Genomic DNA, 26,589 nt, shown 5'->3' on the forward strand with positions numbered 1-26,589 from the left:
ACCTTGAAGCCTACACACACACACACACACACAACACACACACACACACACACACACACAGAGAGACAGAGAGACAGACACACACACACACATTTGTGCAGCTATCCTTACTTTGCATTGACTTCCATTCACTGTGTACTAAACCTTACGCCCGGGCCACAATTAACAACTGGTGTTCCTCAGATATCAAGTTGAACATGAGGTCACTGTGACCTCATCAGTTCAGGTTCGAGTCCAGATGAACGTTTGAACCAAATATGAAGAAATTCCCTGACGCTGTTCTTACAGTATTGTGTTTGAAGGACGGATTCTGTCATCGACGCAGAGGCATTACAGAAGTGCAGTTTATTTAAAGACCTTAAATGACCTCAGTGTCTGCAGCAGATAATATTTAATGAGAGAAAACTGCAGCTCCTGATGGAAGACGCTTTAAAACCAACGTGACAAAGACGTGAAGGAACAAACGATGAGTTTGAGTTGATTGTTGGTGTTGAGCTTCCTGAAGAGAAGGATCCTGATCGCTCATCGACACGGGTCTGACTTCTTCTTCTCCACTAACAACACATCTGCTGAAAGCTTTACCGGACGTGAGCCGATAGCAGCGACACTGTCCCTTACATATTCCATTTCACAGATAAACAATAAAATATCACTTTGAAAACCAAACTCGCAGCTACATCTCCTCACAACGCCGCCCCCAAAAACACATTCATACATCAGCATCACCCAAATAAAACATGACTGTCTGCGTCCTGCAATCATTACCGCCTCGCAAACGTCGTAAATTACTTCAAATCTCACGGCTGATTGAGTAATTTTACAGAGTCGGCGGCCGCTCTGCCCCACGTAATTTCCAGATAAGCTGGTGAAATACCTCACAGCTAATAAACATAAAGTACATCTATCAGTGCTACAGAAAACACAGCGTGACTGTCTGCGTCTCAGGGATAGTGCCGGCTGGTGTTAGGGAATGAATTAGGTTGTGCAGATTAGCCGGGCTATCGGGGAGCGATCGTATTTCAGCGCCTTATTCCACGAGCGATTCGGCTCCGTTTCCTCAGTTTAATATATGAAGAGCATAGAATCGATAAGAGTAGAACAGCCAGCCATCAATCAGGCGGTGATAAGGCATGCAGAGCAGCTCTGCTTTATGCACGTCAGACAACAGGCTGTGTATATGTATTTATGTGTCTGCGAGGGAGAGGAGGGAGGATATAGAGACAATCAGCGTGAGCGGCAGAGGAGAAAAGACAGAAGGAGAAAGATCGTGTGTGTTCATACAAGAAATACTGACACAAAAGAACCCGAACAAAACCCACATCACATGCTCTGCACTGAAAGACGCATTCGCTGCGACACATCCGCCTCTTTTGTTTATTTCAGATCGTTCCAGTCAACTGGACGTGAATCGAGTCTGGAGCTTCTGGATGAGAACTGATGTCTGAGTCTGTGTCTCCGGACATTTATCTGGATCTTCTCCTGCAGCCTCCCAGGACAATGTGTGGAAGCTTCCCAGAGAGCGAGTGGACGTGTGGATGAGGTTTCTAACTCGTGACGGACGTGAAACTGGAAGAACACAAACATCTCAGGATGAAGAAGAGGAGCCGTACACGTAGAAGACGAAGACGTCCACTTGGAAACACGAGGAGGTTCCAGATCTTCTGGTGATGAGGGCCGACGCCGGTGTGGATGAGCTGTAAACAACAACACTGATCTTTCCACAGCAGAGTTTATAGTCATGTCCGGCCTCCTGCTGCTCTACAGGCTCCGCCCCTGCTGCTCTACAGGCTCCTGCTCTACAGGCTCCGCCCCTGCTGCTATACAGGCTCCGCCCCTCGCCTGGATGTTCCCACATGTTCCTGTTTGAACGAGTCGGACCCGACAACCTGCTGCTGCTGCGTCACAAACACCAACTACACAACATGTCCAGAAACAACCTGCTGCTGCTGCTTCACAAACACCAACTACACAACATGTCCAGAAACAACCTGCTGCTGCTGCTTCACAAACACCAACTACACAACATGTCCAGAAACAACCTGCTGCTGCTGCTTCACAAACACCAACTACACAACATGTCCAGAAACAACCTGCTGCTGCTTCACAGGAGGAAGATAAACTCTGGAAAATGTCCACACACGATTCCCCTGGAGTCAAAAAGCTGCTTAACTGATAAACATTAATTCCACTGATTGAGTTTGAGTTAATGAGTTAATAGAACGGAATCAATTTCATATTGACATTCAAAGAGCCTGGATTCTTAATTTATCTTAAATAAAACCTTTCCTGAATCTGAAAGGCAGAAACGTTTTACTTTAAGAAACACAACTTCATGTCTGAGTCAGTGTGTAAGTGCTGCAGTGAGTGAAGCAGGTGAGTGAGTCGTGTTTACAGGTAACAAACCTTCACCGGGGATATTTCATCTCATCTTAAACTTCCTGAACGATGGAGGCAGCAGGTGGATTTGAGGATTTCTCAGCTGCTGTCGCCACCGGGCTAAGGAGTCATAACTCCCTGCTCTGATTAGCATACACACACACACACACACACACACACACACACACACACACACACACACACACACACACACACACACACACACACACACACACACACACACACACACACACACACACACACACACACACACACACACACACACTCAGACGAGCTGCTTCAAAGCCTGAGTGATCAGATTACCTGTTAGCATTAGCATATTAGCCTGGAGGACAAGGTAGGATGGCGTCAGAATCCGACCTAATGTTTCAGCTCTGGGATGTTAGCGAGACGCTGAGAGGTCTGCGGCGCTGATACGGAGACGACATTGAGGTTTGACATTGAGATTGTGTATTGAGCTGCACACACACACACACACACACACATACACACACACACAGACACACACACAGGCTCAGGTTGATGAGACATGATCTGATTAAAGAGTCTTTGTAATAATGATGATCAAATCGTCTCCATTCAGACAGAGAAGAGAGAAACTACTGTCGTACAGTGGAACTCCCCAGGGTGTGTGTGTGTGTGTGTGTGTGTGTGTGTGTGTGTGTGTGTGTGTGTGTGTGTGTGTGTGTGTGCGTTGCCTCATCTCTCCTTAGCTTTCTATTTTCCTGTTTTTTATTAAGTAATATAAAAGCACGGGGCAATTTTCTCTCTTTCGTCTTTTCCTCCTCATTCTTCCCTCTCTCATGCAGCTCCTCTCTTTCTCTTCCTCCCTCTCTTCCTCCCTCTCTTCCTCCCTCTCTTTCTCTTCCTCCCTCTCTTCCTCCCTCTCTTCCTCCCTCTCTTTCTCTTCCTCCCTCTCTTCCTCCCTCTCCTTCATCCCTCCCTCGTCTTTCTCTCATGTCTCCTGCTGACTCCCTCAATCCCCTCCTCTTCAACCTCACACATTTTCCTTTAGAATAAATCATTTAGAAAAGATGTGCATTTATGTTCATATTTTACATTCTTAATACAAGTTCTATACATGTGTTTGTATTTGTGTCTCTTTTTCTTTGTAGTTCCTTCCGTCGCCAGGAGTTTTGATTTCATCTCCATTTCTTTGTTTCTTGTTTTGCAGGATTTCACGAAAACTACTGTACGGATGAACTTTAAATTATTAAGCCTCAATTAAATTTCAAGGGTTTGGCAACAAAATATTAAGAATCGTTGCCATTTTTTCCTTTAAAATATATAAACATTGACTGATTGGAATTTTATTAACTTGATATATAATTATATATCAGCCCCCCCAAAAATAAATATCTGTCGGACTGTAGACATGAAACGACACCCTCGTGTTTCCAAGTGATCTTTGTGTTCTTCCAGTTTCACGTCACGTGTTAGAAACCTCATCACTCGCTCTCTGGGAAGCTTCCACACATTTAAGCTGCAGGAGAAGATCCAGAACATGTCCAGAGACACGGACTCAGACGTTTGTTCTCACAGACAGAACCTGCAGAACGTGTGAGGAACAGAACACGTTCCTCCCCGGCTCTGATTACAACTCAGCAGGTGATCGCTGAGAGGAAACAGGTTTAAAACCCGACGAGCTGAAGAGATTTAACTGTTTTTCTTTTGTTTTTTAAAAAGCTCTTCATTTTTTTTTTTTAAATGGCCTGGAGCGATGATGTGCTGATATTTGCACATGATCTGCATTTTCAGATTTGAGCTGGTAAATGGTGAAGTGGGACCTCTCTACCTCTTTATCTCCCCCTCCCCCTCCCTCATGTTGCCACCAGTACTGTGTTGCTGCTGGTAATGGGATTCAAAGGCCTGGATCACCCATCAGACCCAATCAATAGGCCTTTCATTGGCCGCCATCTCTCAGCGCCTTACAAAGAGCAGCCTGTGAGTGTGTGTGTGAGTGTGTGTTTCTCACACCTTTTTGGGACCTTCACCGGGGTAAATACCAGCCTTGTTGGGACCAGAGCTGCGTCCTAATGAGGTACGACGTGATTTCTGAGGTGCTGGTGGAGGTAACGGGTCGAGGTGTGGACTGAGGTTAGGTTATGGTTGAGATTAGGTTTGATTTGGGTTTGGTTAAGGTTTAAGGGTGAGGGTTAAGGTTAGGCTGTTAACAATGAATGGAAGTCAATACAATGTCCTGACAAGGATAGCTGCACAAAGTGTGTGTGTGTGTGTGTGTGTTAGCGTCCTCTTGCCTCACTGATCTCCCCGGGGTTCGGAAAGACCTGTGCTTATTCACTCCACGCGCCCTAAAACACACATATACACACTCACACACACACACACACACACACACACACACACAGACACACACACCCAGGCCAGCTGGACCAAATATTCAGCTGGGAGAGCAGCTCCACTCCGCCCACTACTGCCCTGGAGCTGTGTGTCTTTGTGTGTGTTGCATGTTTGTGTTTATGTGTGGAACAGAAAGCAATATAGAGAAAGAGAGAGAACTGTGTGTGTGTGTGTGTCTGTGTGTGTGTGTGTGTGTGTCTGTGTCTGTGTCTGTGTGTGTGTGTGAGAGACAAACCAAATACAAAGAGAAAATGAAACGAAGACAAACTGTCCCTAAAAACACAAAAGAACTTGGATAACTAAACAATTATCAAAGAGCTGGAGATATTAGATTTAATGATATTTTTCTGAAGCTGTTTTCAGACATGAACATGAATTTGTCACCGAGTTCAAATACTGAAAAAGTCAACAATACCTCAACTTCAATTTTCCAAACCTCAGCCAGTGTCATGACACACACACGCACACGCACACACACACACACACACACACACACACACACACACACACACACACACACACACACACACACACACACCAAACAGAACCTGGCTGCAGTCATCAAACAATCACACACAATTATACACCCAAATACACACTAATAACTACAAAGTGCAAGTGTGACTATCGACGCAGACACACACACACACGCAAACACAAACACAGAGTCAGTTAGCTAACACGCCATCAAGAGTGCAGCAGTTCAAAGTCCTATTAGCGATGCTTTTTCATCCTCTTCTGCTTTATTTAACGAGACGCGCCAATTAGGAGACGGGAATTCTAATTGAAGCTAACCGCCGCTAACGTCAGCGCTGCTGGCACCCACAACAAAGTCGACACGTGTAAACAAACCAACAAACAAACAAACGCACACACACACACACAGCTGAAATAAATATGTGGATAAGACAACTTGTGTGCGTCTGTGTGTCTGTGTGCACGATGCTGCTCTGCAGGGATGGATATGGAGATGTTGATTTGGAAATCTGTCTAGGAAAATGCAAATGTATGTAAATAGCATGTGTGTGTGTGAGAGAGAGAGAGAGTGTGCGTGTGCATGCAGCTAAAACACTGTCGAGCATATGTGTTTGCATTTGTACGCTTATATGCAAATACTAGCAGTTTGTCTGTGTGTGTGTGTGTGTGTGTGTTCGTTCATGTCTTGTCTCCTGAATGCATCTGTGATGAGTGCTGCGATGTGAACATGTGGTTGTATATTCGTTTGTGTGTGTGTGTGTGTGTGTGTGTGTGTGTGTGTGTGTGTGTGTGTGTGTGTGTGTGTGTGTGTGTGTGTGTGTGTGTGTGTGTGTGTGTGTGAGGTCCATATGTCTGCCATAAAGAGTGTGAGTAATTGTCAATTGTGTTCACATACAGTGATGCAGCACCCACTGATCTATGGGCTCTTGTTTTTAGTGTGTGTGCGTGTGTGTGTGTGTGTGTGTGTGTGTGTGTGTGTGTGTGTGTGTGTGTGTGTGTGTGTGTGCGTGTGTGTGTGTGTGTGTGCGTGTGTGAGTGTGCGTGTGTGTGCGTGCGTGTTAGACAAACACATTTGAGGTTTTTGTTGTTTGGTAGAATGAAGAAATGAACACAGTGAGATGCAGGGAGACATAAAAAGAAACAAACAGGGAAGATGAAGGGATGAAAAGAGAGAGAGGAGGAGGGCAGATGGTCAGAAGAGATGAAACTGGAAGAGAAAGAAAGGACGAGCGGAGAGAGAGAGAGAGAGAGAGAGTGGAACAGAAGGAAGAGACAAAGAGATGCAGATGAAAACAAATTGGAACAAAAAGAGAGGAACCGGGATAAAAGCAGCGAAGATGAAATGAGAGACTGTTTCGTCGTCCCTCAGCTCGCTGTTCTTTTCCCATCATGCATCTGTGTTTACAGGACAAACCCCTGACCTTTGACCTCCAGACAAACTCACTGACTGATCCACTGATCCAGTTTTACTCCAGATTCTGATTCCAGATTGTGGACGAGACCAGAGCTCCATATTCTAGAATAATGTTGTTGCCACTATCACTATCGTCATGGACCGTATATGGCGTCTTGATCGCCCCCTGGTGGCTGGCTGTAGTCATAAACCCTCCTCCTCCTCCTCCATGTTAGCAGATGGGACATGGACCAAACAAAAATAATCGAAGTAGACGTTAAATAAATGTTTGTCAAAGATGGTTTCTGTCATTTCAGGTCGTTCTTATCTCACCGATGTTTGTTCAAGTGTTTCTGATCAGTTTGATTCTTTAACGTCATCATGTTGTGAGTCCCAGGGCTAAAATCACGGATGTTTAAATACACACACACACACACACACACACCCACACAGACACACTAACATGAGTCAGTGAATTTTAATCTAAACCTGAAGAATCACAGGACGATGGAAACGACAGACGAGCTCCAGGTGATCGACCACAGGAGAATCTGAATAAACGGCGTCAGCTCGGCAAACATTTCAAACAGAGTCGACAAAGAGGCAGCGCACACACACACACACACACACACACACACACACACACACACACACACACACACACACACACACACACACACACACACACACACACACACACACACACACACACACACACACACACACACACAGGTGTTTGTGTTTGGCACATGGACACATTCATATGCATGTATGTAAATACATGTATGCAAATGCAGGTTCATAAACCCATGTGTGCAATTTGCGTGTGGATTTGTTTGTGTGTCGCACTAATGCACATTTATATTTAACTGTATATGAGGTTTAACAGAGCGTGTGTTTGCTCTGCTGCACTTGTGTCTTTGTGAGGACCAGTGAGGACACTGTTCAGACATGAGAGTGTCTGAGACACACACGCTCACACTCTTCAGTGTTGTCCATGTGCACAGCGCCAGAGATATTCATATTCTTTTTGTTTAGAAGCGTCATCAGTGGATCTTCCAGAGATTTTCCTGCTTCACTCGGACAATATTCAAAGCTTTTACTTCGTGTCCAGAGCAACTGCCTCAGACATTTGCATTCTCACACCCAGCCCCTCCGGATGACTGCAGGAGACTATCTGGAGTTGGGTGCAGGTCTTAAAGCAGCTCTTGGACGTGTTCACCATTGTGCATGTGAAGGAATCCACATCCTTATCTCCAGTTACTCTTTGGAACGACCAGTAAACAGCACCGGCCGATATGAAAACGTTTCTTATTCAAGTCCCAGTCTCTGGTTGACATTGTGTTGTAAAGCAGCAGGAAGCGGTTGACCACAATAATCAGCTGTTTCGCACCATGTGCTTCTGAAGGGAATCAAACCGAGCGCGTTCTGCATGAGGCTGAACTCTCTCAGCTCGCAGGCCGCTCCGCCGGGCGCGTCTTTCAGAGGCGGCGTGCAGCACCAGCTTGTTTTCTGACACTTCCTCCACAACGAGTGGCGCCCCGCTGCGTCTCCGGTGCTGCAGCGTGGTGTGTGTGCACCAGCAGCTCTGTCAACGAGGGTCCTCACAAGTGCACGAATAGCAGGTGAAAAAGAGTGTGTGTGTGTGTTTTGTACTCTCACCAGGTGTGTGTCCAGGTAAACCCCGAGGCTGTCCAGCTCCTGTCTGGGCTGCGTCCAGTTCTCGGTGCTGTCCAGCGCCCCCTGCAGCCACGAGATGAACCCGTCCAACTGCTGCACGAAACACTGGGGACGGAGAGAGAGAGAGAGAGAGAGAGAGAGAGAGAGAGAGAGAGAGAGAGAGAGAGAGAGAGAGAGAGAGAGAGAGAGAGAGAGAATATTTAGTCTGATATGTATATATATATAAAATAAAAGCAGCAGTAATATGTATAACCACTTCTGTCCTGAACCTTCTGGACTCACATCAGATACACACAGAATACAGCAGAGAGGATGGAGGGATGAGAGAAGAGAGGATAGAGCTAAATGAAGGGTGGTGGAAGAGAAACAGATACAACTAAAAAAGGCAGAAATCCAACAGGTAATGAAGACACAAAACAGGAGGAGAGGGAGAGAGGGAGGCAACAGACTGGGAGGAGGAGAAGATGAGGGACAAAGAGAAGGATGAAAGAGGAGAGAGGGATGAGAGAGGAGATGAGGAGGAGAGAAGAGGAGAGGAGAGGAGGAAAGGAGAGAGGGATGAGAGAGGAGAGGAGAGAGGGAGAGAGGAGAGAGGGAGAGAGAGAGGAGAGGAGAGAGGGATGAGAGAGGAGAGGAGAGAGGGAGCGGCTGGACGTGTTTCAGAGCTGATTTCAGATGAATTAATTCAAGGACAGAAAAAGAACAACAACAAAAACGAGGACGTAACAGGTAAACACACACTGAGATAAATACAGAGAGCGGAGGGAAAGAAAAACAGGGGGAGATCTTTTTAAATGAAAAGAGTGAAAGAGAGCGGACTGAGAGAGAGAGAGAGAAAAGAGATGGAATAAAAAGTTAATATATTGATCATGTATAACAACAGATAAATCCCGAAAGATTAAAGAAAGGAATGAAAACAAAGGGAGGGGGAGAAGGGAGGAAAAGATAAACATGGGTCTATTGAGAGAGAAGTGAGGGAAGAGAACAAGAGATAAAACAAAGAGAAAGAGAAAGAAGGTGAAGAAAGAGAGAGATGAAGAGTCAAGAGACACATGAAAATGAAAGAGATAGAAAACGAGATAAAGTGGTTGAGTTGAACATGAGCGTCCTTCACACACACACACACACGCACACAAAAAGACACACACACACACACACACACACACACACACACAGAGAGAAGATGAAGATGAAGAAGAGGAGGAGCACTCATCACTTGGTGGAGAGCTACTGCCATCTACTGGCTCAGAGGAGGACTAACGAGGAGACTGAGGCCAAAAGCAGAAAAATCTAAAACTCAACAATCTGACTCAGAAAAAAGTGTCAGAAATTAAAAAGATCTAATAATGTTCCAGTAAATGAAACATCCTCCTTTGTGTTCAGTTTTGTTTTTTCCTGAAGAACCAGAAGGAGACTTGTGTGGAATCGTTTTCGGATCCAGTATCGATTCCTGCCGTGAAATCCACTTCACTCCTGAAGTGCAGCCGAGGAGACGGCTTAAAGGAGGAGTTTAAACCTTCAGCCACCAGATGAGACGGAGGTGAAGGAGAAAAGAGTTTAAACTCTGTCACAGGGAGGTGGAGGAGAGAAGTGGAGTCGACACTCCAAGCCAAGATCAGACGCGAAGACAAGAAGCGATTATTAAATGGCTAAATAGGTTTTAGCGACAAAAGAGAAGAAGGAGCAGGACTTCTGAGTCTGGTCTCTTTACATTAGAAGAGACAAAACAGGATTTCTCACAAAGGGACGTGAAACCAAACCTCCGGCAAAACGTTCTCGAATTCAATCAGGCTGAACCAAAACTACACGAACTCATGAATATACCAGTCGGATTTATTTCATCAAGATCCAGGAATTATTATTATTATTGTTTGGTGAAAATATAAAATGAGTATTAGAGCCATGAAAAGAGCAGTGGGGAGAACTCTCTCTCCACTGAAGAGTTTGGTTCTTTCTCAGTTTCCTACACCTGATACCGAGGAGACAAAACATCAAGGATCGTATTATTCAATAAACAAGATGCTGCACAGTCACCATCTAACATGACACATAAAACTATGACTTCATTCTTGAATTGGCCCCGATGCTGCATCGTACACAACGTGAAGATGGACGTGAAAACTCATCAGAGTTACTGAAAGGTGGATCTCGTTCATATCGTTCATATCGGACAGCGACTTGTTGTTTTGACCATAAAATAATGCTTCTTTAATTCCTTGTTCTTCATTTCCTAGATACTACACGTTTCTTTCATTTGATGTTTCCCCTTCCTGGATTACACATTTAAAAGCACCATGAGGAAATGTTTTTATTTATTTTGGCTATAAAGCTGTACAGGATTTAATTGCATGAAAGGAAAAGATGAATATTAACGTATAATGAGTCAGAAAACTGAGTTTGTATTTTTATCCTCTATTTTTTTACTCTTTTCTCTATAAAAGTACATATTTTGGGGCCATATTCTCTACTGATGCTATGAATAATACCAGTAATTGTTTTTTTAGAAGAACACCATTAACATTAATATGTGGGGACGTCCTGTCATCATGGCGTTCCCTCTCATGTTAATTCCACCTGGCTGTGGCCCCCGGGTGCAGCGCTGCAGGCGGAGACACCTCCGCAGAGACAAGCGCCAAGAACACGACCACACAAAGGTCGGCGTGGAGCTGCGACCGGAATTTTATGTGGCCTGGAAACAATCCAGCCGCAGAGAGAGAGAGAGAGCGAACGAGACCAAGAACACAAAGAGACACTGAGGGAGAGAGAGAACAGCAGAGTCATTTACATAAAACTGAAGACGTGAGCTCTGGAATTCATTCTCTCCAGTCAGACCTCAAACATCCCGTCTGAATAACAAGTGTAAGTGAGAGCGCAGATCATCCAGGAGACAGTTCTAATACACGGAGTGCTGTTTTCATATCTCTCACTGAGAGCGAGGGAGAAAAACTAATGGCAAAGTGGAGGAGAAGGTAAATCTGATGGAAATGACTCCACCTGCCACATGTGAGCATCCACGTTTACACCTCGCCTGCAAATCACTGCATCCAATCTGAGTGTGTTCGTATGGGGAGAGCTGTTTCTGCTGGGCTGTAATGTGTGTTGTTTACAGATGCTTCATTTGTGTGTGTGTGTGTGTCTGTGTGTGTGTCTGTGTGTGTGTAGGTGTGAGATACAAACCTTGACCGATTGAGCGGCCGTATGTTAATTACAACCGTGACCCTTAAAAAAAAAACATCGATATGATTCCGTCCATCTCTCCGCCGCTCGTTATGGAGGAGAGATGGAAATCAAAAGTATTGATGAGAGCGAGGGAGGATGAGAGGAGAGGAAGAGAGGAGGAGGAAGAGGAGGAGAAGGCGTGGAAAGGAAAGAGGAGCAAGAGAAGGAGAGGAAAGGAAAATAGGAAAGGAAAGGAAATGTGTAGGAGGAGAGGAAAGGCACTTGAAGGGAGGAAGAGAAGAGGAAAGGTAAGGTAAAGAAAGGAAAGGATGCAGGAGGAATGGAAAACCAATTGAAAGTGTGTAGGAGGAAAGGAAAGGAAAATAAAGAAAGGAAACGCACTTGAAGGGAAGGAAAGAAGGAAAGGTAAGGATGAAGGAGAAAAAGAAGGGGAAGTACAGGGGGTATGGGAAAGGAAAGGAAGTGAAGGAGGGAGGAGGAGAGAGGACTAGAGGAGAGGAAAGGAAAGAAAGGTTGAATGAAATGACAAAGATGAAATGAGGAAAGAAAAAGGATGAAGGTGTCGAGGAGAGGAACAGATTGTGTGATGAGAAGTTGAGCTGAGGAGAAGGAGGAAGAGAGAGGAGGTGAGGAAGAGGGAGGAAGGGAGGAGGACGAGGATGAAGGAGCAGCAGAGGGAGCGGCGTTGGTTTGGATATCGACCAGCATGCACTGGGCTGCTTACGGCTGCTTTGATGTCTGTAAAGCAGTGCGGCTCCTGGGGGGCAGAACGGCATGCTGGGAGCTGAAAGCGCCTGATCTGATCCTCCGCCGCCCGGATAGCCGCTCTGATTCCTGCTTCATCTCTTCCTCCTGTGGTTCGGCTCTTCACCACTGGATAATTACCGTTCAGCTGACGGCGCTTTCTGAAGGACGACGCTGATGGATCTGGACTCAAACTCCCGGCGGACCGTGTTTGGCTTCGATGATTAATATGTTACGGACTATAGGTCTGATTTCTGTGCATCCAGAGCACAAGACAAACCCAGAGCGAGAGAATGATCTCAATATTTAATCATCTCACGGCTGCAAAGTCTCAAACTGAAGCTCAAATAATAATAATAATAATAATAATAATAATAATAAACATAGGAATATGTTTTATATCCCGTACGAACCTGCAGATTTTTCAAATTAAAAGCCTTAAATCAGTGATGCATATTTAAAGTAGCTAGAAAACTTTTAATGTGAAAGTTACAGTGATGTAAGCGGAAATAATTTGTAATTTGAAAACAAGCAGCAGATCAGTGAGTATTATTATTGTTTATTCATCTGAGGGAAACATACTGAATTCAAGGTTACGTTCGATTTTACGAAGTATTTCAGATGCTGCTGCTCAAGTGCGACATCTAGTGGCAGTCGATACGAGGACAGTACATGTCTGTTAGTTTAATTCCTGAATAAAACCTTTTCTCTGATTTTGTGACGATTATGGTTTAAAAACAAAGATCCACAAAGATCCACTTCCTCCCTCTAACCCCTAACCCAATCCATGGATGAAGCCACGGGATCAAGGTCCCGCCCACACAATGCTCGACCAATTGGGAGTCAGTCTCACCTGTCAATCATGGCGTCTCAGCCCGTTTTTTATACAATCAAATAACGAATTAAAACAAAGTGATCCAAACGCTTGAACGTCAGTATGATAACTACTAATGTGCACTTTGTTTTTTTACAGTTTGGTCCATATCCCATCCACTAACATGGAGGAGGCTTATGACTTTATCCTTATATATTTGAGTTATACTGCAGCCGGCCACCAGGGGGCGTTTGAGATGCTTTGGCTCCAGTGTCAGTCCGTGGCTGTTCCTTATATAAAGTTTATTCCAGAAAGTTTTTTCTTGACTTTAACAAGAGGAAAACTTTATATGATAATTCCACTCATACGTATTATTATCATCCTGCCTGTTAGCCTCGAGCTAATGGATTAGCTCGAGGCTAACAGAACTCGTTGGGATCCGAACAGCTTGAGTGAACCAGTTAAAAAGTTAAAGACCAGAACGAAATTCACACTGATGAATTTTCCAGCGCCGGGTTTCACAAACGTTTTCAGGGGGTTTGAGGTGAAGCAGCTAATTTCCTCGTTTGACGTCTGGACGTGTCGCAGCAAACACGTCCTGCTGAGCCGACCACACACAACTCGGGGGGGAACGTTTGATTAGAAATTCATTAAAATTATGTTTAATAGAAAACATGGATTTCTGTGCAGAGTCTGGACGAGACAGGGCCGACTCGGTGTTTCTCTCCTGCATGATTTTTGGTGTTTTGAATTATCTTTTGAAACTTCATAGAGTGAGAGAGGGCAGGGTCCAAAGAGAGTGATTAAAAAAGGAGAAAGACAGAAAAGGAAAGAGGGAAAGACGGAGACAGACGTCCGTCACACCTGACTGCGTCCCTGAGATCGTCCCTGGGAGACCCCTCCACTACCAGCTGTCTGTTGCCCAGACGATGAAGTCATCCCTACACATCTGATCGTTTGATATTTGGATTTAACAATTTGAACAATTCAAATGTACAATTCTATTTTTTTATTCTATTTTCTACTTTTCTATTGTTCTTCTTCAGTATCTTAAATATTGAAATTGTTTTGCTTTGACGTGGAGCAACAACATTTTGAATTAAAAGCTGAAAATGTAAATAAATATAGATACAATTCTATTTTAATAATTTTACACAAAATCATCATCACCATGTAAAACTCTTCTTCTATCAGATCTTTGCTGTAGCCTGTTTTCACTTCATCAGTAAATGAACTTTATACCTGACGTCACAGCGTCACGGTAACAAGGTTTAGTTTGATTGTTGTTTATTCTAATTTGATTAATTTCCAAACTGATTAGATGTCGATGAAGGTTGAAAGGTTCCGTGTCTGTTCGGAAGCTGCTGGCTGCAGTTCGGCCTCAGTAACCCAACATGTGACCTGCAGTAACTGAGCAGGGGAAGTTAAACAGCTGCTGCTGCTGTGACGTCACACTGATGAGACTCGGCCACTGACAGAGACACGATCGTTTAAAGTTTGTTAATATTGAACGTGTCACGTGTCCAGACACTGGACTTCGCTGGGTTCTGAACAACACACATGACGACGTGTGAAGCCGATGAACGGTCCTCCGGACACGAGAGACAAAGAGTTCTGGATTTATTAAATAGATTATTTCATCTCCATCAATTTGTGTCTCTTGGTATGTCTCTGTTAGTTGTGCTTCTGGTTCTGTGAGAAGTTTGTTGCTTAAAACTTGTTTTTGAATAAATGCAGAGAATAAAAAGTTTGGTACGCTTTGGTAGAACTCTGCAAACGAGTCGACTTTCTGCGTGTTGCCTTCGCTCGTCTTTACCTTCACCTGCTTATCTATAGAAACACAAGAGAACCCCCACACACACACACACACACACACACACCACCTCTCTCTTATTTTCCCATCCTCTCTGCTGCCCCCCCCGCCCTCCCGCCGGGCCAATCAGACGAGTGTTGATGCGAGTCTGTTGTGTGTCTGTCTCCCACTGCTCGCAGATAGGCCGGCGTGCCGCAGAGCCGCCAAACACAGACACCTCACACTGAGGACGCCGACGCCGGCCCAGACAGCACATACAATGTGATCACATGACGTGTAGGACACTTATCTGACTGACGGACCGCTTCTCCTCTAGTTTTCTTTCCCGTGAACGTCGGTGCTCTTCAGGCACCGCGGCCCACACGGCGCAATTACAGCAGCCTCGGGTTTCTGCGTACGTACATTTCCTGCGTTGGTCTCATAAACTTTCAGGGAACGAGCCGCAGGTTTTACGTGACGTGGACGCAAAGCGATGAGAAGGTCAAGGTCGAGGCAGCAGCGTGGAGTCGGTCAAGGGGGGAGAAGAAAAACTCAAATATTCATGTGCAACAGCAAAGGCAGCGTGAAGGAGTGAGAGAGAGAAAGTAAAGCAGTGAAACCAGAAACAAGCTCAGCTGATTATCTTTTTAAACAGATCAAGTTTTAGAGACGATGCTGAACATCTACGACGGGATTTATTTTCATCAGCTGAGTCCCGTCTGCCGTCGACGCCATTTTGAGTCGACACAGACGCTGCGGTAACAAGGAGCAGCTTCATGCTTCTTTCACGAGGATCGGGATGTTTGTGGAAACCGTCTGGATGAGACGTAGAACAACCACGAGGTGGAGGAAATTAAAAACAGAGGAAAATTTAAACAGATAATTATTTTTATATTTCTTTTTATTTCTTTAGAATTAAAATCAGGCATGAATATATAAATATCCCTTTTTTATTTTGAGTATATTGGTTTTAAGTCAACTGTCCTATTCAATCTTTTATTTTTAGGTTAATATGTCTTAGATGTCTTTAAACTTTTTATTATCCCATGGTGCATTCTGATGTAATTAAAGTCAATAATAATAAAAGAAAACATTTATATGATACAGACTTTTCTTTTGTTTCCTTTATTCTGTCTTTGCAGAATGAGCTTAATTAAATAGAAATATTTGGAAACTGTTAAAATGGAGTTTAATGTGTTATCCAGAGTTAACACACAGCTGACTGAACCTTTTATAAATGAACCAAAGTTAATGAAAAAGATCAGATCAGTTTCACTCAAGACTTCAGCCGAGTTCAGAAGATTTTCATCACTTTGCTCCACCAGGAAACATCAGTTTGAAAATGAACCGGCAGGAAAACAATGTGTTCTTCACTTCTGACAGCAGGTGTAAGCGATTTTATTTCCCATAAAGGGACAGGTTCGGGTTCTACTCAAATCAAATCTACTCAACTCCGACAACAAACACAGCCCAGACCCCCCCCCACGAGGAGACCAGACTTCCTCCACAGATCATATTCTGCTCTGCTCCCGGATTTGATTCATTTCTGCTCCAGCACTGATCTTTCCACCGCTTCTCCTCCCTGGACGGGTGATTTTTCTTTCATTCTCTCTTCTCGTTTTCATTCTGCTCGGTTGTATTCAGCAGAGACTCAGCGGAGAGAGACTGAATGTCATCCTCCACACTGAGACTCTTCTTCTCCTCTCTTCACTTCCTCCATTAGGCAGCTCATCCATCGCCATGATTACATGCTGCTAATTAAGCAGCTAATCAGCTAATTACCCGGGAGCAGAGAGGAACGAGCGAGAGTGTGAGTGAGTGTGTGTGTGTGTGTGTGTGTGTGTGTGTGTGTGTGTGTGTGTGTGTGTGTGTGTGTGTGTGTGTGTGTGTGTGTGTGTGTGTGTGTGTGTGTGTGTGTGTGTGTGTGTGTGTGTGTACAGCAGAGCATAATTCCTGATGTGTTTTTTATGGGTTTAATTTTATATTTCAGGATTTGAGTTGTTCTATGCTCGTTTGTGAACGTGTGTTTATTTCCTTAAAACTTAGGAATTAAATATTTTTTACACGAGGGCGACTCGGGTCTGTGACCTTATATGTAAATGTTTCATGAACATGAAAATACACAGACCACATGAACTCGCAGCTGAAACACTGAGCACCAGGGCGAGGCTGAGTGATTCAGGGGAAGCTGCACATGCAAGTCCCTGAACGCACCGTGGAATATAGATACGTGTCGGGTCTGAGGCGTTCAGGTTCACTCCATGAGGGTCTAGGTCCGTGCAGGTTGACGCCCAGAGTGTCCACAGCTGGTCTTAGTGCCAGAATTACAGATGTGGAGAAGGTAATGGATTATTATTTTACTTTGATGCATAGAGATGTTCCGTCAAACTAACAACTCGCTCCATGCAACAGAAATGTTTTGCCGAACTTCTACAGAATAAATGATCAAAAATAAATCGAAGGTCGAAGACATTAAAGACGTGGTGAACTGAGATTCTCTGCACGGACCGCTGCTTGTCAGACACAAACACAAACCACACGAAAGAACAGAGGGATGGAGGAAGAGCGGGGGGGGGGAGGGGACAGCTCTGACATTTCATCAGTCAAATCATCATTAATTCTGAATATTAATGCAGGGCATCATATCTGAGTTTGGGACTATGAAGGACATAGTGTGATGTGAAGGACCTGTGATCCTTCCGGGTCAATGATCCCCACTTCCAAGAACAGCCCCCCCACACACACACACACACCTCACATGCCTTTAATTCACGTATTGATCCTAAAATTTCCCGACCGTCCTCGCTGATAATCGTATAAAAGCCTAATTCTGTCTGCAGGCTCCTGACCCGGCTCACGCCAGATAAGAGGGAGCTTCATTGATCCCCAGGGGGAAAGTATGACGTTACAGCAGCAACGTAAAATGTAATAACGCAGTAAAAGAGAGAGAGAGAGTGAAATAATCTGAATCGAGTAAAACAATAAAAAATATATTAGAGGCAGCAGAGCCTCTTTATGGTGCTAATTAAACGAGCAGCCACGAGGAGAACAAATCCCCAGAGCTATTGACATTTCACCATATTCGATATGACAGATATGACTGATTAGTTCACCGGGCAGCCTCATCAATAATCCGCCTGCCAATCAAACGTGACCTTTAGAAGTGAGATGATGAATTAACGGGGCCACGGGACGATCCGATACCAGACCTCCAATCCATCAAAGCGGCTGCAGCAAAAAGGAAGGAACGAGTTGTGGAGATTTTTGTTCAACTTGTTGTCGGGACGGATGTTTCCGCACTAAAATGCAAATACCTGGTGCCCCGTGAGAGGTTTAATTAGCAGCTGGTTGTGTGAGATCCTGTTTGAACCACACAGAACTTCATTAGGTGATTTAACTACAGACAGTAGTGGAGGGATGACAGGAGCCTGGTCGATGTCTTAATCGTTGAGGTGCAGGGCTGCTGCTCAGATACATCAGTCACTAGTGAGAGCTGCAAGATGCAGAAACCGACATACAAAGATCTCAGACTAAATAATAAGGTGAAAGGGAAATGGCAATTCAGTCTGATTGTCAAACTACTGAAAACAATCACACAGCATCATCAACAAACAGAAGGAGGAGGAAGAGGAGGAGGAGGAAGTAGTCATGGTAGAAAAATAGTTTCATTAAATTAACTTTTGGGGAAGAGGAGCAGAAAGTGTTGGTACCTCGATCTTCCTCCAGATGTCGGGGTCTTTGTCGTGAGTCTGAATGTCCTCCAGCAGCTCTTGCACCAAGGACACACCTCCACGTCCGTCCATTAAAGACGCTGTCAGCTGCAGGGGGCGCTCCGCAGAGCCCCGCCCCTCCGCAGAGCCCCGCCCCTCGTCCTCTTCAGACTGAAGGTCGCTTAACGGTCCGGACTCTATGCTTTCGCCCACAGAGGGCGCTATATCACTGGAGGAGGTGGGGCTAAAGCGGCAGACCAGGTGTCGTCTGTAAGGAAGCTGAGGGACGGAGGACAAGAGGACATCATGGGATCAACAAGCGTGTTTCAACATGGAGACAAAAACATGCAAAGATAAGATCTGTCGCGTACCAGCGGCGGCAGAGGAGAGGGATTGTCGTCCCCGCTCTCGCCCACGCTGCTCGCATTGTCCCCGGTGTCCCAGTCTGTGTTGAGCTCCGTCAGGTCCCAGTCGTCGACGTCCTGCAGCGCCTCCGGGTCGGAGTCGCCAGGTCGCTGCAGGAGCAAGTTCAAAGTTTCAACAAAAGAATTTCATGATCGTTGAGTCAGAAGCAGAAATAAGTTAATCTGATCTCACCAGCGGGATGGACTGAGCCAGACTTTCCAGTTTCATAGTGAGCATCTCCGTCTTCCGGAGCTGAGCGGGGAGAGCCAGAAACTCTTCTGACCCATACCAGTGCTCCCGGTCTGGACTGGCTCTGGGTGAAACCAGCACCCCCTGGTGGAGGAGAACAGACGGTAAACACAGTTCATGAGTGATGATCACAGCTGATTGGGTTAACACAGATTATATCACATTTCCCCTTTGCACTGTGACATTTACAGGTTTTTTCTGTCCTTCAACATTAATGTGTTGATAAATTAAGTCCAAACTTCACGTGTAGTTTTTGATTAATTTTAACATTTTAGCAAAAGTAAATTCTACCAAATCTGATGTGGAAACTTTTCCTTCTGTGTGAAATCAGAATTAATTTGTGGATTAATCCCTCCGACTAAAATAAACCTCATAAAAACAAACTCAACTCTCCAAATTCTCCTCGACAAAATAAGTAAAGCTTCACCTTCTGCTCCTGGCGCTTCACGATCCAGACCGCCGTCTTGCCGGGAGGTGGTCGGGGGTCTGACTCCTCTCTAGACACCTCCAGGTCTGAAGAGAGGAGCTGCTCCCTCATGGGTGAGGGCAACGAGGAGTCAGAGTCCCCCTCGCTGTGTGCATGTGTCTCCTTCTGCGTCCTTTCCATTTGGTCTGATATTTCATCCTGAGACACAGGCTCCAGTGGAGGCAGGGGGGCGTTGAGGTTCGGTCCGGCCACAGATGAGCTCCTCTGGTCGGTCAGCGGTCTCTGCATGCGGCCGTCGAAACGTCCACCGTGTCTGGAGCTCACGTGGTTTCTCTGCAGGTTTCGCCCGTTCATGACCTGGTTTACAAAGCAGAAGGGAAATCAAGAGGCAGATTATTAAAACTTCTGTTCTGCACAAATGACCCAAACACGTCTCATGCAATCATTTTCTGTATTGAATTTCAAAAAGATCCTGGAACTGGTGATTCTAGTTTCCACACCCAACGTCATCATGTTTTATATAAATATCTTAAAGAGTGTCTTCAACATGTTTGTGATTCAGCCAGTAAATAACTTGTTACTATCTTTAAAGTCTTAATTAGAAGAGACAAACCTGCAGGCTCTCGTAGGACAGTGAAACATTTTCTGGATAAACCGAGTCCAGTTCCAACCAGAACTTGGAGCGGTCTGGAGGATCCATGAGAGAGGGGGTGCTTCGGCTCAGCTCGGCCTGGAACTGGAGGCCAGAGAGCGGGCTGACCTTCCCAGAACCTCCCCTTGTGTTCTCGCCCCTGGTTCTTCTGTCTGAGTACAGGGCCGCCCTCTTGGGGAGTGATGGCTGAGTGGGTGACACCTCAGTGCTGTGGCTCACGCCCTGCAGGGGGCGCTTGGCACCTTCACTGTGGCTGGGCGTGCCACACTGAATTATGGGTAATAATGACGGAGAATGGTTGTGGTTTATGAAGTCACCAGGCGTGGTGAGTTCAGGTAAACTGTTACAGAGTTCTGGGTTTGAGGGGGAGGGTCCTTCGCTCTCCACTGACCCCAGTTCTGGGAGGGGGCTCTGGGCCCGATGGAGCTCCTGGTCCTGGGAGGGGTCCTGGTCGTCCGGTTCTGCTCCCTGCGCCTCGGGCTCGTCACCCGGGCTGTAGTCGCTCAGCTCAAAGGCGGTGATACCACAGTCTAAAGAGAAGTAGTCCTGGCTGCAGCGAATGGTCAGCTGACCGCAGTCGTCCACCTCGGTCAGCGCATCCAGACGAGTCTGGAGAGGAAGGAGTCCAAACTTTAATATCTGTTATCGTTCGTTGTTTGAGTCGAAACAAATCATTGGATCAATATATAAAATCAGTGCAATCTGATTGTACAGAATCTATCACTGAAATTATCAAAATCAAGACACAAGATAAATCTTTGACTTATTTTAAGGAGCTGCAATTTATCTAATTTGTTTTGGGGAAACTTCAAATTCAGTTTTAAGGAGATTCTGTCAGTGGCTGCATCTTCTGTGAACTTACAGGTAGTTCAGGAATCATCTTGAAGAACAGTGAACACATATAGACTATCTATGTGTGTGTGTGTCTGTTGTGTGTGTGTCTGTTGTGTGTGTTACCTGATGCTGGTCCTGGCTGAAGGCCTGCAGGATGTCCGTCTGACGGGTGTAGTTTCCGTTGGAGTCCTGCAGACCCTGGAGGAGACGCTCCTTCAGGACGAGGACGGACACTCTGAGCTGGTGCCACAGCAGCTGCACCGTCCTGCACCACGAGACATGACGACACCAGCTTTTAATGACAGCTCCTCCATTCTAGATATTAATAAACTGCACAGTGGCTGCAGCTGACTGAGCTCCAGGTCCGACAGAAGAGAAACTTTTACTTTAGAATTAGTTGCTTTACGTGCGAGAAAATAAGGAACAAAACAATAAAGAAGAAGTCGTTAGTTTGTTTTTCTAAACCCAAGAGAAGAAAGTCACAGAAGACGAAGCTGAGCTGGAACATCTGAACTCATCAGCATCAGCAGTGAAAACTCTCAGCTCACCTGATGTCCACGATGATGTTGACGGAGTAAGACAGAAGCTTCAGGGAGAACTCCGTCTCCAGCAGAGCGTGAATCTGCTCCACATGGTCTGAGATGTCCTCACAGATGTCCTACACACACACACACACACACACACACACACACACACACACACACACACACACACACACACACACACACACACACACACACACACACACACACACACACACACACACAGTCATGAGTGTATAATAAAAGCTGCTGGAGGACAGAAACATCTGATACAGTAAAAGCAGAACTGAGGAGGATGTTTCCAGTTTTAAACATGAGTCAGGTTCACGTGGGACCAGTTCCAGGTTCATATGTTAAACTTAACGTCCTGTCTCTCTGTGACGCTCCAATCATCTGACCGATATCACCAAACCAGATTCAGACGGACCGACTCCGACACCGAGCAAAAATAACAGCGGCTGCAAGACGCTCTCAGGGGCCACTTTATTAGGTACAACTGTACCAGTCACTATCATAAGATTATAGTTTGTGTGTATGATAAGATGTTCCTATTGTCTTGTTATATCTGTTTCCTACATAGAGATACACTAATCTCATTAAAGGAATAGTTCAACGTTTTGGGTGGAAAAGGATTTTGAGCACAATTGCACAATATGCAATTTTGTGCCACTAGGGGTCACTCAATCAAAACAATGACTAAAGACAGTGTGGTGCAGCAGTGAGGGATGATGGGAGTTGTAGTCTTCATGCAGTCACCTCCTCCTCTACAAAACAAGCAGAGCTGCTGATTCAATCCAGTAAAAACCTCTGACGCTGTTCGGCTGAAACACGCCTCTGATTGGCTGATAGTCGAGCTGCTTGTTTCTCTGAATCCTTCATCTGCTTCAAATAAAGAGTTTAAAAACCACTAAGATCTAAAAAGTCTATCGCAAAAATGTGACTTCAAACTGGATAAAAAGTCTCTTTTCACTCATCAGCCACCACAACACTGACACGTGCACAGAGAGGATGTGACGCCACCAACTGGCGACTCAATGAAACGCAGCGTTACCTTGATTAAAACCACAGATTTCTGCAGGTTTGAAAGTATAATGTAAGAACACAACGCAGGTCTGATGGAAGGTCAGTTTGAACCTCGAAGTGGAATCATGTTCTAAATATTGACATTTACTCACATTTCATATCTCAGCTGCTTCAGAACCTTCAAACTAGAAATGTTTAGGAAAGTTTTGGTGCAAGGCCACGAAAAGGAAAATACAGAGCGCCTTAATGAAACAGTAATTTAAAACAAGGCAGAGTGAGATTTTAAAATCTAATGAAAAGTAAAATGTATCTGCAACTAATAATGAGCACAACATTAATACATCTTTGATTCATGTTTTAAATTCAGTTGTCTCCCTCACGTGTTGTTCCTTCGCAGATTAGCTGAACTCATTCGAGCTAAGATTAGACGACCTTTAAAAAGAGGTCGACTCGGCTCTGAACCCTCGACAGATACTTTACATCCCCCCCGCTCGCTGCGTCACCGTGCTGCTCCATGGTGACCTGCCTGCACAACACAACACCCCCCGCCGCTCTGCAGCCAGACGCCGCCCGGCATGTGAGAATGTAGGTCACACACGCTGCTAGCTTGGCTAACAGTGTGACCTGCTGAGCACCGTTCCAAAGCTAATTCGTCGCCACTGTAAGAGGCGGCTGCAGAACATGTCGCCCGCAGGTGATCGACGTGGGGGGGGGGGTGCTCAGGTTCACGCAGCACAGAGCTCATCGTGGCTGCGTTCTGGTCCCTGATGACCGCTTGTGGGCCGACTCTGGGCCGTACGTTCCTCACAGATTAACTGAAAGTTACAGAGACCTGAGAACCAGCAGCTCCTCGTTCATCAGGTCTGGAAAGAAAGCCTGGACGCCGTGGAACCAAAACCTGTTAGTTTACTGTGTGTGTACCGCAGCAGCAGCAGCAGCTGAGGGAAGCATCCAGGACCAAACTACGCCAACTCCTACAACACGACTAAGTGTCAACGATCTCCTCAACGTGTTTGTGATGAAACCACAACCTGGAGATCTGCTGGTGGAGAACGTGGACCAGATAAAGATCCAGTCATGGTCCTGTACTTGATGGAACATCTGGAGTCTGATCCAGTTGTATTTACAGTCTGTGGTCAGTGGGTCAACATCTGTTTTCATCTGTCATGTTCATGTCACCTCAGTTCACACTTCACACACTGAAGCATCCTGCACATACACAAATCCACAAAAACATACTGATCCTCTTTATCTACACAAAATGAACTTGAACTCAGTTAACACACACACACACACACACACACACAGTTTCATCATCAAAGCACTGTCATGTGATCCTAAAACAGGGAAAATGTCATCGTTGTCTTTCAGACGCTTCAATAATTCACACAAAGCTTTCAAATGCTAATACAGACACACACACACACACACACACACACACACAGACACACACACACACACACACACACACACACACACACACACACACACACACACTTAACAGAGGCCCCATCTGATTGAATTAACACCAAGTGTGTCGTTTCCATCTAAAGTCATTTGTTAGAAGATCTTCAGTCCAGTCAGACAGTTGGGAGCTAATGAGACCCCGCTGTGTGTGTGTGTGTGTGTGTGTGTGTGTGTGTGTGTGTGTGCGTGTGTGCGTGCGTGTGTGCGTGTGCACGACTGTATATTTTTCTGAAGAACCTTTCTGTCCCAGTGACTTTAGTGAACAAAGAAATTGCTAATTTGTCTCTTTCTTAATTTACTAAATTGCAAATAAATACGAACAATAATCTTATAAACGACATTTGTGTTTATATTAGTAATATATTTAACATTCAGTTGGAGAACATCTATGAACCTTTATCCAGATGCTCCTGCAGCTTAATTCACTTTCCGTGTGTGATTTACACTAATTAATTCATACTTGCTATTTCACACACTTCATATTTTAATAAAACACACACACACACATGTTTTTTACGCAGCCCGGTCACGTAGAGTGAAGACATGAGCTGTCAGTCACAGACTCCATACATCCAGCAGGGTTTCTAATTGCCTGAAATCTATCTGAAGCAAGTCGACTCGCGCTTCAGCTCCAATCGCATCTCGCCCTCATCACCGCCGACATCAAGGGCTTCAGCGCGGCCGCGTTCAAACCTCCTGCGACAGCTCGGCCTCACCCGCACCCATTCGATCCAATAACCTTCAACTCCTCCTCTCCGGCCCATCAGCGCAGCGTGTTCTACCTTGGAGATCAAATACTCTCGTGCTCCTTCTCCCCCCTGGAGGATTCAAATTAAGCGGCTTCAAAGACGACCCAGACCCGCGGCTGCGATACAAAGACTTGATACGGTCGCTTTTTCTTTTTTCAAAGTTGCAGCTTCTGTACTCCAAATGTTCGTTTCTCGCGTGTCAGGTTGCCGCCTCTGTGCCGGCGTGTTCTGAACGTGGTCATCTGCTGCCGGACATTCAAACAACTTGAACCTGAGCCTCGCAGCGCTCACACATCTGGAGGAGGGGGGCGACGCAAATCCATCAGAGTCGGATCCATCAGCTACAACGCGTCCGACAGGAAGAGACTTAATCTCTGATCTTTACTTTGTTTAGAACATTTCTCTGAATGAAAACATTACGTCAAACACGCTGAGCCTCAGACTCGTCCAAATCGCAAAATGGAGGGAAATCCTCAGGGAGAAGAAGCTTAAGGTGTCGAGGCCTCTTCTCCTGTTCACATGTTCACGTCTGTTACAACATCTGGAACTTCACATGTGTATCAGACTAAAATGAAACTATTGGAAGATCTAAAGCTGGTTTTATGTCCATGAAACACATTTTTACCTTTTGTGGGATTCATTTAATTCATCCATAAATTCAAGAATCTGCTTTTTCAAACAGATCAATTTTCTAAACAACTTTTAAATTCATTGATAGGAAAAGAAGAAAAAAAAGTGCGTCCTGTTGAAAAGCTGCTTCCTTGTGACTACAGCTTCAGAAATACTTTAAACTCTTCAAATCAATTCATTTTGCATTAAATATCGTTTTGGCTGCACCCCCACAAACACCAGGTTCATGCTGAAGTCAATAAAGCACTGATTCATCAACAGGGACATTTCATTTATCTAATTTAGTCTCGAAAACAAAGCGAAACTACATTCAGAAGCTTCATCAAACTTTGACGTTTCATTCAGGAGAAAGTTGGACGAGGTCCAGAGCAGCAGAACCAGAGATTTCTTACCTTTTCACAATGGTTTTTTGGATCCTGTCTTTTTTTCAAAGTTCCAAATGAACAGATCTGAAAGAGCTGAAAACAAAATGTTCCTCAAACTAAGAAAAGAAAAGTCAGAAAGTTTGTCTGGAGGTAAAATGTGTGATTCCTCTGTCGAGAAAAACCAACTGACTGCTGCTCCTCATGTGGCAGCGACTGACATGCTGTGTGTGTGTGTGTGTGTGTGTGTGTGTGTGTGTGTGTGTGTGTGTGTGTGTCTGTGTGTGTGTGTGTGTCTGTGTGTTGACCTGCTTCTTGCAGGAGGGGTGTTGATGTTGGGAAGAGGAGGGGTGACAACAGTTGGGAAGGCTATTTTAGGACCAACCTCACCAACCCCCTCCTCTCTCTCACACTCACAAACACACACACACCCACACACAAACACACACACACACACACACACACACACACACACACACACACACACACAGTGTAACTGTATATTCAGGTTGTCACTCTGTCCACTTAAAACACACAAACCAATCTGTTGTCCTTTCTCTCTCACCCTCCCCCACTTGTCTCTCTGTCTTCACTTTCAGAGAGACACACACACACCCACGCACACACGCACACGCACACACACACACACACAGACAGACACACGCACGCACGCACGCACGCACACACACACAAACCTTTTA

The 26,589-nt window shown here is 45.2% G+C and overlaps 1 protein-coding gene across 2 annotated transcripts in view; it reads right to left on the reverse strand.

Moving 5' to 3' along the window:
• Positions 1–26,589, reverse strand: part of akap6 (A kinase (PRKA) anchor protein 6) — a 144,174-nt gene that overhangs the window by 98,659 nt on the left and 18,926 nt on the right. Inside the window, exons 1-9 of one of the 2 annotated variants that reach the window (XM_035168126.2) lie at positions 23,712–24,104; positions 21,664–21,773; positions 21,239–21,380; positions 20,243–20,890; positions 19,630–19,986; positions 19,146–19,286; positions 18,920–19,063; positions 18,549–18,827; positions 8,291–8,413 (exon numbers count right to left, since the gene is read on the reverse strand). In XM_035168126.2, coding sequence (XP_035024017.1) covers positions 8,291–8,413; positions 18,549–18,827; positions 18,920–19,063; positions 19,146–19,286; positions 19,630–19,986; positions 20,243–20,890; positions 21,239–21,380; positions 21,664–21,773; positions 23,712–23,759 — 1,992 coding nt within the window. In that variant the 5' untranslated portion in view covers positions 23,760–24,104. Of the gene's footprint in view, positions 1–8,290; positions 8,414–18,548; positions 18,828–18,919; positions 19,064–19,145; positions 19,287–19,629; positions 19,987–20,242; positions 20,891–21,238; positions 21,381–21,663; positions 21,774–23,711; positions 24,105–26,589 lie in introns of those variants that run through there. The other variant, XM_035168124.2, reaches the window with a different exon arrangement.

Source organism: Hippoglossus stenolepis, chromosome 10, assembly GCF_022539355.2.
Source record: "Hippoglossus stenolepis isolate QCI-W04-F060 chromosome 10, HSTE1.2, whole genome shotgun sequence".
NCBI classification, from domain to species: domain Eukaryota; kingdom Metazoa; phylum Chordata; class Actinopteri; order Pleuronectiformes; family Pleuronectidae; genus Hippoglossus; species Hippoglossus stenolepis.